The sequence below is a fragment of the Euleptes europaea genome, chromosome 2 (genome assembly GCF_029931775.1).
Source record: "Euleptes europaea isolate rEulEur1 chromosome 2, rEulEur1.hap1, whole genome shotgun sequence".
NCBI lineage: Eukaryota > Metazoa > Chordata > Lepidosauria > Squamata > Sphaerodactylidae > Euleptes > Euleptes europaea.
The window spans coordinates 14,127,762-14,144,737 of record NC_079313.1 but is presented as its reverse complement, the minus strand read 5'-3'; the positions used below and the strand labels follow the sequence as shown (position 1 = coordinate 14,144,737).

At 49.9% G+C, this 16,976-nt stretch overlaps 1 protein-coding gene across 1 annotated transcript in view; it reads left to right on the top strand.

Annotated features, from left to right (window-relative positions):
* The window catches only part of LOC130473136 (excitatory amino acid transporter 5-like), a 37,355-nt gene that overhangs the window by 20,077 nt on the left and 302 nt on the right, over positions 1 to 16,976 (top strand). The window contains exons 3-10 of the mRNA XM_056844666.1: positions 3,031 to 3,243; positions 8,883 to 8,925; positions 10,425 to 10,647; positions 11,885 to 11,984; positions 12,714 to 12,947; positions 14,065 to 14,259; positions 15,212 to 15,346; positions 16,627 to 16,726. Of these exons, the coding sequence (XP_056700644.1) occupies positions 3,031 to 3,243; positions 8,883 to 8,925; positions 10,425 to 10,647; positions 11,885 to 11,984; positions 12,714 to 12,947; positions 14,065 to 14,259; positions 15,212 to 15,346; positions 16,627 to 16,726 (1,243 nt within the window). The remainder of the gene's footprint in view (positions 1 to 3,030; positions 3,244 to 8,882; positions 8,926 to 10,424; positions 10,648 to 11,884; positions 11,985 to 12,713; positions 12,948 to 14,064; positions 14,260 to 15,211; positions 15,347 to 16,626; positions 16,727 to 16,976) is intronic.

The window sequence follows — 16,976 nt, the reverse complement described above, 5'->3', positions numbered from 1 at the left end:
AGCCAATTACAAAGCAGGGATTCAAATGCTTCCTGGGAGCTCTTTATGGGCAAAAGAATGGACTTTTAAAACGAGGCTTGGGTCCCCCCCCCCCCAATTCCTTTTAAGGTGCTCCATTTTGTTTTTGTCTTTTAAAATGCATTTTGGCTGGGCACTTGGATTTCCACTGCCTCATGTCTCTTTCCCGCGCCTGATGCTGTTTCCCTCCTGCCTGCTATCCCACCTCTCCTTTTCAAGCCTCCTTACTCTTTCTCTGACTCTCCTATAGAATCATAGAGTTGGAGGGGGCCATACAGGCCATCTAGTCCAACCCCCTGCTTAACACAGGATCAGCCTAGACCAACACTGACAAGTGTTTGTCCAGCCTCTGCTTGAAGACCGCCAGTGAGGGGGAGCTCACCAACTCCCTAGGTAGCTGATTCCACTGTCGAACAACTCTTACTGTAAAAAATATTTTACTAATATCCAGCCGGTACCTTTCCTCCGGCAATGTAAACTCATTATTGCGAGTCCTAACCTCTGCTGCCAACAGGAACAGCTCCCTGCCAGTCAGAGGACACTAGGAGATATGGTGTGGTAAGACAGCTGTTCCAGGCATTAGAACTCCTCACTCTGCACACCAAAAATGCCACCTGAGGTTCCCTCCAGTGTGGTGTAGTGGTTAACAGCGGCGGACTCTAATCTGGAGAACCAGGTTTGATTCCCCACTCCTGCATATGAAGCCTGCAGGATGACCTTGGGCTAGTTGCAGGTCTCTCCAAACTCTCTGACTTGGCCAACCTGAGAAATCAGCAGTGGCTGAACATGGACTGACACAAACAGGACACAGGGTCTTATTCCAAGACACTGAAAGACTGGACAATTCTACCAACTATTTTGTCAGATTGCACAGAGAAGCCATTGAAATTCACAAACATCAGCACAACTTTAACAGAAAAGAGGAGAGTTTAAGAATGAATAAGGCTTGGCTTCCTGCCCTGAAAAACCTCCAGACAAAGACAACATTCAACAATAGCCATACAGATTAGTTTTGGATTACACACATTAACAGATCACTTCAGGATACAATGGTTCCATATTAACATACCATACCCTCATTAGCACATTATCTTGATACTTACAGGACAATACTTTTGCAGGACAATACTCAGCTCAAACCCAACCCCTTTCTGACTATATATTACTCTTTCTACACCCTTGACACTGAGAGACACTGTCCTTCAGTGTTACTACTCTGAAGATGCCTGCCACAGTTGCTGGCGAAACGTCAGGAAAGAAAATTCCAAGACCACGGTTACACAGCCCGGATAACCTACAAGAACCAATCTCTCAACCTCATCTATCTCACAAGGAGTCTGTTGTGGGGAGAGGAAGAGAAGGTGATTGTAAACCGGTGTGAGACTCCTTAAAGGGAGAGAAAATCGGGGTATAAAAAACCAACTCTTCTCTTCATCAGGGGGATCAGAGTTCTTTTTGCTGAACTTTTCCACAGCAGTTGGGTTCCACATAAGTTGATCAGAAAGAACTGTGGTTGCCCGATGAAGCTTTAATACCAAAACGCGTAGGGGCTGTACACGACAATAAAGCTGTCGCCCATCAGAAGTTGAGCAAAGAGAACCCTGATCTCCGTCATGAAGCTTTAATAACAAAACGTGCAGGGGCTGTACACGACAATAAAGCTGTTGCCAGTCAGAAGTTCAGCAAAAAGAACTCTGATTCCCCTAACGAAGTTTTAACACCAAAATGCGCAGGGGCTGTACACGACAATAAAGCTGTCGCTCATCAGAAGTTGCGCAAAGAGAACCCTGATCTCCCTGATGAAACTTTAATAGCAAAACGTGCAGGGGCTGTACATGACCATAAAGCTGTCGCCCATCAGAAGTTGAGCAAAAAGAACTCTGATTCCCCTAATTAAGCTTTAATAGCAAAACGCGCAGGGGCTGTACATGACAATAAAGCTGTTGCCAGTCAGACATTGAGCAAAGAGAACCCTGATCTCCCTGATGAAACTTTAATAGCAAAACGCGCAGGGGCTGTACACGACAATTAAGCTGTTGCCAGTCAGACGTTGAGCAAAAAGAACCCTGATCTCCCTGATAAAACTTTAACAGCAAAACGTGTAGGGGCTGTACACAACAATAACAGTCGCCAGTCAGAAGTTGAGCAAAAAGAACTCTGATCTCCCTGATGAAGCTTTAATAGCAAAACCCGCAGGGTCTGTACACGACAATAAAGCTGTCCCCAGTCAGAAGTTGAGCAAAAAGAACTCTGATTCCCCTAACTAAACTTTAATAGCAAAACGCACAGGGGCTGAACATGACAATAAAGCTGTTGCCTTGCATCTTTTCCCCCCTTTTTTTTTGTTTGCTCACTCGTTAGCATAGCCTTACTAAGAAGAACCCCGATCTCACCTCCAAAGCAAGGCATTGTTAGCTCCTAAAATGGCTGCCAAAGTGAACATAGCCAAGGTGGAGTCGGAGCAGACAGCACACATTCCAGCAAAGGGGTCCTTGGTAACTGCTCGCCTCTCTTCCCTCTGGGGAGGGGTGATCCAGATTTGTTCTCTTTGGCGGACTCAACACATTCCTAGAGAATCTAGATGCTGTCCAGAGGAGCAGAGATGGTGCAGCAGAGACGGGTGATCTGGGGGTTTGGTCTCGAACCGGTGGGCAGACCAGCACGTGAAAAGGATTGTGCCAGAGGATCTCATCACAAGGGACAGTAACCTGCCTCTGCCAGTGGCTGTGGGAGGGATTGTGACTCAGTGGTAGAGCATCCACTTGACATGCAGAAGGTCCCAGGTTCGATCCCCAGCATCTCCAGTTAAAGGGACTAAGCAAGTAGGTGATGTGAAAGACGTCAGCCTGAGACCCTGGAGAGCTGCTGCCAGTCTGACTTTGATGGACCAAGGGTCTGATTCAGTATAAGGCAGCTTCATGTGTTCATGTGTGGCTGGAGGAGGCAAACCCCACGGAGCTAAAAAGTTTGGCTTCAGCGGCCATAGTGATCAGACCCTCTCTCTCCCATCAGCTTGATGTCTGGCCTGGCCACCATGGATGCCCGAGTCTGTGGGAAGATGGGGATCATCACACTCACGTACTACCTCTGGACGACCTTCCTGGCTGTCACCATTGGGATCATCCTGGTGACCAGCATCCACCCGGGGGCTGCTGCCCAGAAGGAGGAGTACACAGTCAGCAAGGTGGTGCTTAGCTCGGCAGATGCTTTGCTGGACCTGATCAGGTACCAGGATTCACCTTCTCTCTAATTTTCCTGTATCTAATGCTGTTTGCATGTCCCAGAGTGCTTTTAATGCATTTGAAATATATAAAGAACAAATCCCTGACCTGAATGGTCCCAGACTAGCCCAGATCATCAGATCTGGGAAGCTAAGCAAGGTTGGCCCTGGTTAGTAAAAACATAAGAAAAGCCATGCTGGATCAGACCAAGTCCAGCAGTCTGTTCACACAGTGGCCAACCAGGTGCCTCTAGGAAGCCCCAAAACAAGATGACTGCAGCAGTACTTGGGTGGGAGACCACCAGGAATTCCAGGGTTGCTGTGCAGAGGCAGGCAATGGCAAACCACCACTGTTCATCTGCTCTGACCCGGATGGCCCAGGCTAGCCCCATCTTGTCAAATCTCAGAAGCTAAGTGGGGTCAATCCTGATAAGTACTTGGATGGGAGACCACCAAGGAAGTCCAGGGTCACTATGCAGAGTAAAGGAACACTAAGGGAGGATAAAGCAATTGCTGAGAAACTAAATGAATTCTTCTCCATCCGTCTTCACTGTTGAAGATATAGGGCAGATTCCTTCTGAACAGAGGTTTTGGGGAGGGGAGAATGAGGAACTGGGGCAAATAGTGGTAACAAGGCAGGAAGCCCTAGAATTTGTAGACAAACTGCAAACTAACAAGTCACAGGGACCAGACAGTATCCATCCTGGAGTTCATCAAGAACTCAAATGGGAAATTGCTGAATTCCTAACAGAGATATGTAACATGTCCCTTAGATCAGCCTCTGTACAAGAGGACTGGAAAATGGCCAATGTAACACCCATTTATAAAAAAAGGTTCCAGGCCCCCCCCAGGAAATTACAGGCCAGTTAGCTTAACATTTGTTTCAGGTAAATTGATGGAAAGCATTATTAAAGATAGAATTGTCAAGCATATAGAAGGGCAAGGCCTGCTGAACAAAATCCAGGTAGGTCCTGTCTCACTAACCTTTTAGAGCTTTTTGAAAGTGTCAGTAAGCATGTGGACAGGAATGAGCTTGTGGACATTGTGTATTTGGATTTCCAAAAGGCTTTTGACGCACACCCCTTCCAGCCACTTCAATATCCCACTCACTCAGCCCGGCTGTATATGCTGAGAGGAAAAGGCGTTGGCCTGAGTATATTTGTGAGGAGAATTATTTTCCTTCTCCTCCTCCAGTCCCACACCCGTATTTACCTCAGTGAGAAATAAGAGACAAGAGGCTTTTCAACTTAAACAGAGAAAACAGGGAAGTTTATTAAAGAGAACTTACAGAGATGGGTTTTTAAGAAAAGGCAGAAATTTGGAGGGAAAACTCAAGTCAGATTTATATACACAAGATTACTTCAGAGATATAGCTTAGATGTTTCCTTTACACAAGTTCCTTCAGTTCTCAGTTCTCAAGCTTAGTTCTATCTCTCAGAACTATTATACACATTCAGCTTCAGCTTTAGTTCTATCCCTTAGAACTACTATTCAGATTCAGCTTTCAAAACTGCCATACAGCTTCAGACTCTCATCTCTGCCCCCAGCCTATATCTCTTCAACTACCCCACCTTAGTGGCTGTAATCCTCCACACCTTCCCGCTACTGGAATAGCTCTACCTCAGAGAGACTAATTCCCCTTGTGACTTGAGAATGGGCCCTCTCTAACCCAATTCTCACTCCCGTCACTCCCACAGGTTGTGTGTGTCAATAGCTTTGGCTTTCACAGAACCCTCTGTCACGCCTCCCTGGCGCCGCCGTCGCCCTCGGGGTCTCTGCCCTGGAGGAGGGTCTGGCCGGAGGAGCCTCCTCGGCCTCAGACCAGTCCGAGGGGGAATCGGAGCTTGCCTCCCCCTCGGATGCAGCCAGGTTGCTCTGAGTCAGCGCGGCCCCTACAACCCAGTGCTGCCACTCCTCCCCGGCCAAGGCTCCTCTCTGGCCTTATATCCCCTCCAGGCCAGAGAGGTCCTGCCCCTTCCTCCCCTAGGCCCGCCCCAGACATTCTCAAACAAGGGCCGAAGGCAGGTCACATGGCTGCCCATGAGGCAGTTGGCTGGCCCGCTCTCTCTCGCCCCACCCGCGCTCATCCGAAGCTCAGCTGTTGAGCGGGGCGGGGTGCAGGAGCGTGCGCCGTTTCTGCCGCGGCCGGCGCCGTGGCTGGGCGATCGCCGGCGTTGTCTCCTGGGGGCCCTGGGGAAGGAAACAGGGCTGAAACGCCGCCGCCATGCCTGCCGTCGGCGGGGCTGGCCACCCCACCATCGTCTTCCCTTCCTCCAGCGGTGAGTGTCGACCCCCCCGCCGGGTCTGGTGGGGGCTGAGTACGGCCCGGGCGGCTCTGGGAGGGGCTTGTCCCGGGACACCCTCAGGTTCACAAGGTATAGTCTGGCTTCCGCTCGGTCTTGCTACCAAGCTCTGAATCTCACACAGCCCTCTCTGGCTCGTCTCAAGCTTCCACTACTTTCTCAGCCTCCTCTCAGGCTGGTTCCATGCTTCGAATCCTATCACAGCCCTCCTGTCAGGCTGGGTCCCAAACTTTGAATGCTTCCTCTGTCTCTCTCAGCTCAGAGTGTCAGCTCTCTGGCTCCGTCCACTCTTCACCTGTCAGCTCTTGCTGCTGGTTAACCCCTTATCCGTCACAGTCCCCCACCAATGACTGCTAAGCAAACTTCATAGTCATGGGACAAGAGGACAAGTCCTCTTATGGATTGAGAGCTGGCTGAAAAATAGGAAGCAGAGAGTAGGATTCAATGGTCAGTTCTCCCAGTGGAGGATGTGAGCAGGGGAGTCCCTCAGGGATCTGTTTTGGGACTGGTGCTTTTCAACCTGTTCATCAATGACCTGGAGTTGGGGGTGAACAGTGAAGTAGCCAAGTTTGCAGGTGACGCTCAATGAAAATGTCAACCCAGTGTGCGGCTGCATTCCATGCTGGCCATCATTAGATGAGGAATAGAGAATAAAACTGCTGATATCGTACTGCCCTTGTACAAATCTATGGTGAGACCACACTTGGAATACTGTGTACAGCTCTGGTCACCACATCTAAAAAAGGATTTTGCCGAGCTTGAGAAGGTGCAGAGAAGAGAAACCAAAATGATTAGAAGACTGGAGCAACTGCCCTATGAGGAGCAGTTAAAATGCTTAGGGCTGTTTAGCTTGGAAATAAGGCAGTTAGGGGAGACATGATAGAGGTCTATAAAATTATGCATGGGATGGAGAGAGTGGACAGGAAGAAGCTTTTCTCCCTCTCTCATAATACTAGAACACTGCTGGAGGGTGAGAGATTCAAAACTGATATAAGGAAGTGTTTCTTCACACCACGCATAGTGAAATTGTGGAACTCCCTGTCCCAGGATGTGGTGATGGCTGCCAACTTGGCAGGCTTTAAGAAGGGAGTGGACATGTTCATGGAGGAGAGGGGTATTCATGGCTACTAGTTAAAATGGATGCTAGTCATGATGTATGCCTATTCTCTCCATGATCAGAGGAGGATGCCGAATATATTAGGTGCTGTGGAACACAGGCAAGATAAATGCTGCTGCAGTCGTCTTGCTTGGCTTCCTGGAGGCACCTGGTTGGCCACTGTGTGGACTGCTGGACTTTATGGGCCTTGGTCTGATCCAGCAGGGCTTTTCTTATGTTCTTAGAGGCAGGCAACAGCAAACCACCTCTGAATGTCTTTTGCCTTGGAAACCCTACAGGGTTGCCATAAGTTGGCTGCAATTTGACAGCACTTTATACACGCACAGAGACAATGAACAAAATGGGATGTCTCACCCAAGCCAGAATCCCCTTTTCTGGATGAACATCTGGGGGCTTCCTAGAAAGCAATGGGTCAGAACTAGACTATATTTTCTGAGGGCAGAATGAAACTTTCCTGCCGACCCCCTCCCCCGCCGCCCAATGATCATCATGAAATGCCGATGCTGGGGGATTAAAGGACCCTGAGGAATGTCATGAGAGGGGATCTGCAGCAGGAAAGGGGGAATCAGCGGAAATTGCCAATTTAGCCTTGATCCAACCCATCATCAGGAAGATTCACCTTCCCACAGAGGCCATTTATGCAGGGGGGTTTCCCCGCGGTCACCCCTGCCGACTGCTTCCTGGCTTCCTTTTGATTATGCACACCTTTCCCAACTGTCAGAGGTCGCCCGCGTCACAGCTCTCTTAGAGCTCTCTCAGCCCCATCTACTTCGCAGGGTGTCTGTTGTGGGGAGGGGAAGGGAAGGTGATTGTAAGCTGGTTTGAGTCTCCCTTAAGTGGTAGAGAAAGTCGGCATATAAAAACCTCCTCCTCCTCCTCTTCTTCCTCTTCTTCCTCTTCTTCTTCTTTCCCCAACATGGCGCCCACGGATTGTTTCCCTTCTGCCTATTTGCTTACGGAACAGAGCACATCCTCCCAAAAGCAAAGAGCCAATCCTGGCTTTCCAGCACCTCAGTGGAGCAGGAGAAGAAGCCAGGAGGCATCGCCTTTATATCCACAGGAGCGCATGTTCAGAAACCCTGCCTCCTCTGCTGTAGGCTGATATTTAGCTTGCAATCTCCCAACCATTTGTGATTGGCCCCAGCTCCTCCCCCCCTGGCAGCCATTTTGCAAAGGCCCCATCCGGCGGTTGCTGCCCGCTCCTCATCTCAACATTTCAAAAATGCCCACAGGCTCAACAAAATTGGGGCATTTATGCTTTTTGGGGGACGGGAGGGGGGGAGGAACACTTTGCATTGAAAGGCATGGCTTTAGTTCCTAGAAAAAATGCCATTGAGAGGGGCACGGTTGAGATGGGGCAGAAGAACAGCGCCTCAGAGAGTTCCTGCTGAATCCAGAAATCCTTCCTGAGATGTGCTGGCTTCCTAGGAGCAGTTGCCCATACTGTTTCTTTCTAGACCATGAGGACTAGAAACAAAGTTGAAGGAGCTGGGTATGTTTAGCCTGCAGAGGAGAAGCCTGAGAGGGGATATGATAACCATCTTCAAGTACTTGAAGGGCTCTCATATAGAGGAGGGTGCCGAGTTGTTTTCTGTTGACCCAGAAGGTCGGACCAGAACCAGCGGGTTGAAATTATAAATCAAAAGAGTGTTCGGCTAAACATTAGGAAGAACTTTCTGACAGTCAGAGCGGTTCCTCAGTGGCATAGGCTTCCTTGGGAGGTGATGGGCTCTCCTTCCTTGAAGATTTTTAAGCAGAGGCTAGATGGCAATTTGTTAGCAATGCTGATTCTGTGAACTTAGGCAGATCATGAGAGGGAGGGCAGGAAGGGTTGTGTCAGTATTTGGTTCTTGTGGCCCTTTCTTTCATGCCCAGGGTAATGCCGATCATGATTTTGGGGTCAGGAAGCCATTTTCCTCCAGGCCAGATTGGCCAGGGATCTTGGAGGTTTTTTTTTTTTTTTTTTTTTTTTGCCTTCTTCTGGGCATGGAGTAGGGTTCATAGGGGGTGTGGGAGGAAGGTAGTTGTGAATTTCCTGCATTGTGCAGAGGGTTGGACTAGATGACCCTGGTGGTCCCTTCCAACTCTATGATTCTATGGAGTTTTTTTTTTTTTTAAGATGCTGGATTGCACCAGCAAATAATTAATTCTGCATTTTGCTTTCCAGTTTGCATCTCCCCCCGAATCCTTTCATTCATGTTCTGCTTAATTTTGTCTCCCACAGAAATATGTTCCCTTCCAATCTCATCGAAGCTTCGTTCCAGCAGGTCAGTCCCCGAGCCAAAACTCTTCTCAGCATAGCTTGGGCAGATAACGCCTGTGGCTCCTCTCTCAGTGTAAGCCTGTCTCTGTCCTCAGCAGGGATCTGTATTTTGTCCTCTGTGGAGCAAACAACAGGTTTTTTTGGGGGGAGTGTAGATTTGAATTGGGAAAAGAATCCAGGGAGGGGGAGGGAGGAACAATGAAATGCTGCTTCCCTCTACACTGCTGCCGCAATCGAATTGGCAGTGCCCCCCCATGTGACTGTGGCCTTTTATGCATGGCTGTTTCCCTCGCGGTCACCTCTCCGAGGACTTACGGTCTTCGTTTTGATTATGCACGCATTTTCCGACCGTCAGAGGTCACCTCACTCTCCCCTTGCGTTTCCCCCTCGTTTTCAAATTTAAGATAAAACGGGTCCCTCAAAACACGGGGAGAGCGAGGCGACCTCTGACGGTCGGAAAATGCGTGCATAATCAAAATGAAGACCTGAAGTTGTTGGAGGGGTGATTGCGAGGGAAGCAGCCATGCATAAAAGGCCTGTATATCATTGAAAAAACAAAGCACCAGGAGAGATGATTATGGATGGCCGTGTAAGGTAGCTTGGACATCAACTGCGACTGATTTAAAAGATTGCTGGTGCTCAGCCCTGACTTGCCCCCTACAGTCATGAGCAATTCCCCCAAACACATCAAGTGATCTCGCTTTAACTTCCCCAGTCTCTTAAACGAGCTAAGAGATTTGGAATAGGCTGCCGGGTTTATGAGCTCCAATCCCCCTTTCCTCCAGAGTTCTCCCCTCAATTCTCTGGTTAACGTTAATGATGGCACAGCATTACATTTGCACTAATACTGGTACCAGTCAGGGTTACGGTTGGGTTTTTTTTTGGGGGGGGGGGGGAGTTGCAAACGGCCGTATTGGTCTGCACCAGCTCCAGAATGAGAAAGGGAAACCCATCGAATGCCTTATAATCCGGGCCAATCAAAATGGGTTTTTGAAACAGGGTGGGTAGTCGTTTGGAACTGAGTTGCAAACCTTGGTTAAACCTGACCACGGGTGTTTATTTATACACGGCATTTTCCCCCAGCGGGGACCCAAAGCAGCTTAAAATCGTTCTCCTCACCTCCATTTTATCCTTTACAAAAACAAACAAACAAAAAACAGGCAAGGCCTGTTTAGCCAACAGTCTGACTGGGAATGAAATAGGATTGCCAACCTCCAGGTACTAGCTGGAGATCCCCTGCTATTACAACTGATCTCCAGCCGACAGAGATCAGCTCCCCTGGAGAAAATGGCCGCTTTGGCAATTGGACTCCATGGCATTGAAGTCCCTCCCCTTCCCAAACCCCGCCCTTTTCAGGCTGTGCCCCAAAAACCTCCCGCCAGTAGCGATGAGGGACCTGGCAATCCTCCTGGCAACCCTAGAATGAAAGGGGCTGCCCAGCCTAAGCTGCAGGGGAAGGGAGTGGGGCCCTTCTCACTGCTCTGCTCTCTGCTTTGATTCTAGTACCGAACAGTCCTGGTCCCGGTATTGAAGGTCCCGGGATCCGCAAAGATCCCTCTGAAGTCTCTGAGTTACGTGTATTTTGCGCCGGACGCCGAAAACCCCAAGATCCAGCAGCCTGTGCTACTCGAGATCACGCCGTCTCCAGAAATGACGTACCAGACCGTCCCTGGCACCAACAGCGAGATGAACGTCCTGGGAATCGTGATCTTCTCAGCCACACTCGGTACTGGGCAAACCCTTATGTGACTCAGAGTGAAAAATGCGTTTCTTCCTCCCCCTTCTCCAAATTTATTAGAAACATTTAAACTTACAATAAAAGAAAAAGGAAAAAAAAAACCTAGATATAACATTACTTTAAAAAAATCAAATACTGGTGATACAAATTATTTAAAAGCAAAACTAAACTAAAACAGCTCTAATATAACTAAACTACCCATAGCACTTAATCAAATAATACTGTGTTTCTTCACATAGGTTTTTGCGGAATCGGAATTAGGCGGGCGTGTCGTTTTGCCCCTTTCCCATGCAAGAGTGTGTACCAGGGTTACCTGTCGCACTTTGTCCAGCCAACAGTGGCTAAGTGCTCTTCGACAGTGTCCATTTCCTAGCGAGACTGAGCCCCCTTGGAGAGGAGTATTTCCACAAGGCAGCACAGACTAGCGAAACCTCTTTGCAGGTCTGTCTCCATCTCACAGCAGTTTCTCTCGATGGTAGAGATCTACGAAATCATGCATGGTATGGAGAGATTGGACGGAAGCTTGTCTCCCTCTCCCGTAATACCAGAACACGGGGTCATCTGCTGAAGCTGGAGGGCGAGAGATTAAAAACGGACAAAAAGGAAGTATATCTTCACACAACGCGTAGTTAAATTGTGGAACTCCCTGCCCCAGGATGTGGCGATGGCTGCCAACTTGGAAGGCTTTAAGAGGGGAGTGGACACGTTCGTGGAGGAGAGGGCTATCCATGGCTACTAGTCAAAATGGCTGCTAGTCACGATGCATACTTATTCTCTCCAGGATCAGATGAGCATGCCTATTACATTAGGTGCAGTGGAACACAGGCAGGACAATGCTGCGGCAGTTGTCTTGTTTGTGGGCTTCCTGGAGGCACCTGGTTGGCTACTGTGTGAACAGACTGTTGGACTTGATGGGCCTTGGCCTGATCCAGCAGGGCTTTTCCTGTGTTCTTATGTTCAAATTGCATCCTTCCTCACCGAACCACAGGCCTCTGACCCTTCTGTGCCCACCTGAGGGGCGCTCCAACAGGTATAGAAATTCCTGCTTCAGTAGGACATGCTTTGAGCACTGCGGGATTTTTCCCATGTGGTCACTCTCAGAGGCTAGGCGTTGGGACAGGTGCGTCTCAAAGCTGCCCTTGAAACTGCCACATCCCTCCGCGTCTTTTTGTCTGCTTCAAACACCAACATGGGCTTTGTAATCGAAGGCTGCTTTTGGCTGCAGGCCTCCTCCTGGGGAAGATGGGAGACCGCGGGACCCCCCTTGTCAACGTGTGCCAGTGCCTGAACGAGGCAGTGATGAAAATTGTCTCCATGGCTGTCTGGTAAGTGGAGTCCTGCCCTGCAATGACGGCTGGCTGCCGCTGGATTGTCAGCTTGGCCCCCAACCCCATTTCCTTGTCCTTGGAGCTTCTGGAGAAGGAGCATCTTTGGGTTCCTGCTCTTACTGCAACTTTTCAGTGGACAGGAAAAGCCGTTCGAGCTCTCACAGCCCTTCCAGTGCTGCTAGAGAGGGAAGGGAAGGAGAGCCAGCATGGTGTAGTGGCTAAGAGCGGCGGTCTGTAATCTGGAGAACCGGGTTTGATTCCCCGCTCCTCCACATGAGCGGCGGATGCTAATCTGGGGAACTAGGTTGGTTTCCCCACTCCTACACCTGAAGCCAGCTGGGCGACCTTGGGCTAGTCGCAGTTCTCGTAGAATGCTCTCACCCTCACCTACCTAAGAGCCAGCATGGTGTAGTGGTTAAGAGCGGTGGTTTGGCATGGTGGACTCTGATCTGGAGAATTGGGTTTGATTCCCCACTCCTCCACATGAGTGGCGGACACTAATCTGGTGAACTGGATTTGTTTCCCCACTCCTACACATGAAGCCAGCTGGGTGACCTTGGGCAAATCACAGCTCTGTTCAAGCTCTCTCAGCTCTACCTCACCTACCTCACAGGGTGTCTGTTGTGGGGAGGGGAAGGGAAGGTGATTGCAAGCCGGTTTGAGTCTCCCTTAAGTGGTCGGCATCTAAAAACCAACTCTTCCTCTTCTTCTTATTCTGCCTCGCAGGTACTTCCCTTTTGGCATCGTCTTTCTGATTGCTGGGAAGATCTTGGAGATGGAAGACCCCATCATGATTGGGAGGAAACTGGGCCTCTACGCCCTGACGGTGATGACCGGGCTGGCTATCCACGGCTTTGTCTTCTTGCCCATCCTGTTTGCGGTCATCACCAGGAAGAACCCCTTCCCCTTCATCCGGGGGATGCTGCAAGCCCTGCTGATTGCCCTGGCGACCTCCTCCAGGTAAGGAAAGCAGGACGATCTGATGTAGTACTTGACTTTCCGGCTAAACGTTAGGAAGAACTTCATGGCAGTCACTGGAACAGGCTTCCTTGGGAGGTGGTGGGCTCTCCTTCTTTGGAGGTTTTTGAGCAGAGGCTAGATGGCCATCTGACAGCAATGCTGATTCTGTAATCTTAGGCAGATGATGAGAGGGAGGGCAGGAAGGGTTGTGTCAGTGTTTGGCTCTCGTGGCCCTTTCTTTGCTGGGGAGGGTAGGATATACGATTTTTTTTAAATTAAAAAATAATAAATAACATTGAAACCCTCTCCATATAGGGGAGGGGGTGTGGCTTAGAGGTAGAGCATCTGCTTGGCATGCAGACGGTCCCAGGTTCAATCCCTGACCTCTCCAGGTAAAAGGACCAGGCAGTAGGTGATATGAAAGACCTCCCCTGAGGCCCTGGAGAGCCACTGTCAGTCTGAGTAGACCAGACTGACCTTGAGGAACCAAGGGTCCAATTCAGGTCCATTTAAGAAAGATGTAGACAAGCTGGAATGTGTCCAGAGGAAAGCAACCAAGATGTTGAGGGGTCTGGAGACCAAGTCCTATGAGGACAGGTTGAAGGAGCTGGGTATGTTTAGCCTGAAGAGGAGAAGACTGAGAGGGGATATGATAACCATCTTCAAGTATTTGAAGGGCTGTCATATAGAGGAGGGTGCCAAGTTGTTTTCTGTTGCCCCAGAAGGTTGGACCAGAACCAATGGGTTGAAATTAAATCAAGAGTTTCCGCCTAGACATTAGGAAGAATTTTCTAACAATTACAGCGGTTTCTCAGTGGAACAGGCTTCCTTGGGAGGTGGTAAGCTCTCCTTCCCTGGAGGTTTTTAAGCAGAGGCTAGATGGTCATCTGTCAGCAATGCTGATTCTGTGACCTTAGGCAGATGATGAGAGGGAGGGCATCTTGGCCATCTTCTGGGCATGGAATAGGGGTCACTGGGGGTGTGGTGGGGAGGTAGTTGTGAATTTCCTGCATTGTGCAGGGGGTTGGACTGGTGGTCCCTTCCAACTCTATGATTCTGCGGCAGCTTCGTTGTGTGCATTAGCCACCTTTCAACAGGAACAGCTTTCCCCTTACAGCTCAGCCACGCTGCCCATCACCTTGAAGTGTCTTCTCGAAAACAACGGCATCGACAGGCGGGTGGCCAGGTTCGTCCTCCCGGTTGGGGCCACCATCAACATGGACGGGACAGCCCTCTATGAGGCGGTGGCTGCCATCTTCATAGCCCAAGTCAATGAATTCGACTTGGACTTGGGGCAGATCATAACCATCAGGTGAGTCCATTCTCCTCTCCTTCCCCTGGGGTGCGCACACTGAAGCAGACACTGAAAAGAAAGGGGTTTGCTTTTTTGGGAATTAGGGTATTCTGAAAAGTCCGTTCAAAGTGCTGTCAAGTCACAGTTGACCCTGTGCGGTTTTCAAGGCAAGAGACGTTCAGAGGTGGTTTGTCATTGCCTGCCTCTGCGTAGCAACCCTGGGCTTCCTTGGTGGTCTCCCATTCAAGTACAAACCTGATTAGCTTCTGATATCTGACGAGATCAGGCTAGCCTGGGCCATCCAAGTTAGGGCAGAGGGGGGACTTTGGCAACATAAGACCCTAATTAGTTTCAGCTGTTGCCTTAGATCAGAGGAACGGGAAATCCCGGGATGTGCGAGGGCTGGCCATGAGGTAATCTCTAATTCATGGGAAACTCATGCATAACTCCAAGGAACAACTGAGACAGACCGGGGGCGATTGTGAGTGAAAGTACCCATGCATAAACAACCATAGAATACCAGGCAATAAAAGGGGGGGAAAACCTTAGAGCTACTAAATAACTATGCTATCTAGTTACAAACAGCTGATCCTGTTCGCTCTTTCAGCAGGTCCGTGTAGACAGAAACAAACAATAGAAAAGGGATGGTCCCGCTTGGTGAAACCACTCCCCTTTTCACCAGATGGAGACTTTGGCAACATAAGACCCTAATTAGTTTCAGCTGTTGCCAAAAACATCCCTGCTGCGATTCCCTTGGGCGTGAAAATCCCAGGGCCAAATTGCCCTTTTTGAGCCAGCCCAGCTGTTGCGATACCTTCTTTCTGTCAGCTCCCTCCCAGACGGTCTTGGGCGTCAGCTCCATTTCGACCCATTGAACTCTGAGGGATTCTCGGCCCTCTTAGCTGCGACGGTTGGGGAATGCACTCCCTCTCCGACAGCGAGGCCACTCTGCTCTCCTCTCTTCCCGCAGCATCACAGCCACGGCAGCGAGCATCGGGGCGGCCGGGATCCCTCAGTCGGGGCTCGTCACAATGGTCATCGTTTTAACCTCTGTCGGCCTTCCCACTGAAGATATCACTCTGATCATCGCCGTGGACTGGGCCTTGTGAGTGGATCCACGAGCCCCTTGCTCCACCTGCATGTCCCCCTGGCAGCCCATCATGTGTGTTGGCGTGGCTTGGTGTCAGGCTGGCGCTCGTCCCCCACTCTGCCCCAAGCTTCTTGTTAGGGGTGCCCTTGGGAGTATCTACCCTTTTCTCCCCATCTCTCCTGAAGCAGGGAGCGGGCCAATTCTGTACCTTCTGTCTGGGTCCTCAGACCCAAGGAGCGGCAAGATAGAGGCTGGATAGCCTGATGGGACCCCTCAAGGACGAGTGGCCCCAGATGAGCATTCAGCAGCTTTTGGGGGATTCTAATGGCAAGGGATTGTCTCCTTTGTATCACTTGATTCCTGGAATGATGAGCTTTCTAATTCACGAGTCTCCTATCCAGCCCACACTTTCCTCCTCCAGCTGGCAGCTGGACCAGAGAATTGCTCAGAGGGCTCTTGATTAGGAGTGTGCAGGTAAGGGATTATCATTTGGAGAGCCAGTGTGATTGTAGCAGTTAAGAGTGTTGGACTCGTATCTGGAAGACCCAGGTTCAAATCCCCACTCGTGCTATGGAAGCTCGCTAGGTGACCAGTCTCGCACACTCTCAGCCCAGCCTACCTCACCGGAGCACCTTTCAGCTGTTTGTTGGCACCGTGGTCAATTATAATTTTTAAGGGCCTGTGTTTTCCAAGGGGATAGACCTGGCCTCTGGAGTCCTGGTCTTCCCATAGAAAATAATGGCCCTCTAAAATTTAAAGGGACCAGGTGCTGACAGACAGCTGTAAGGTGCTCCCTCCTCCAATCTCTTGCCATCCCAATAGGATTCTTGAATCCGGTGTTACTGGGAGTGATAATTACAGATTCGGGAGTCATGTTAGGAAGAAAGCAGCTGTGTCAGATAGTGCTGACCCGACACGCAAAATAACGGGCGTGTTTTTGGGTTGGCAATGTTTAACTGCATACCCTCACCCCTGATTCCTAATATCCCTTCCTACAATTAGCAAGGAAGTCTGTGGGTTTAACTAATAATGCTTGGATACCGGTGTCCTAAACGGTTTGGTCCAGCCCACCCGTGAAACAAAGACCTTTAGAAAGAAGGTGAAAATTCCAGAAAGGTCCTCTTTTGGCAGAGGATGATCCCCTTCCTCCCCTCAGTTGCATCGACTGAGGGCAGCTTTGGCTATTTGGAAGGGAGATGTGAAAGTTCCTCGTTGGACTTTGTGGAGAAGTGTGGAGGTATTGCTGAACAACGGCAGTGGCGTCTGACTGTTTCTCTTTGTCCTGCGTCTCCCAGGGATCGATTGCGCACCATGACCAACGTCCTTGGCGACGCTCTGGCAGCAGGAATCATAGCCCACATCTGCCGGGAAGATTTTGCTCCACGGTCACCCAAAGTACGAAAAAGGGGGTTAAACGTGAAAAAAGGGGTTAAAGAAGGTGCAGGTGGGGTGGGCAGGGAGTCTGCGAGAGCCAGCGTGGTGTAGTGGTTAAGAGCGGTAGTTTGGAGCAACAAACTCTGATCTGGAGAACCGGGTTTGATTCCCCACTCCTACACATTAGCGGCGGATGCTAATCTAGTGAACTGGATTTGTTTCCCCACTCCTACACATGAAGCCAGCTGGGTGACCTTGGGCTAGTCACAGC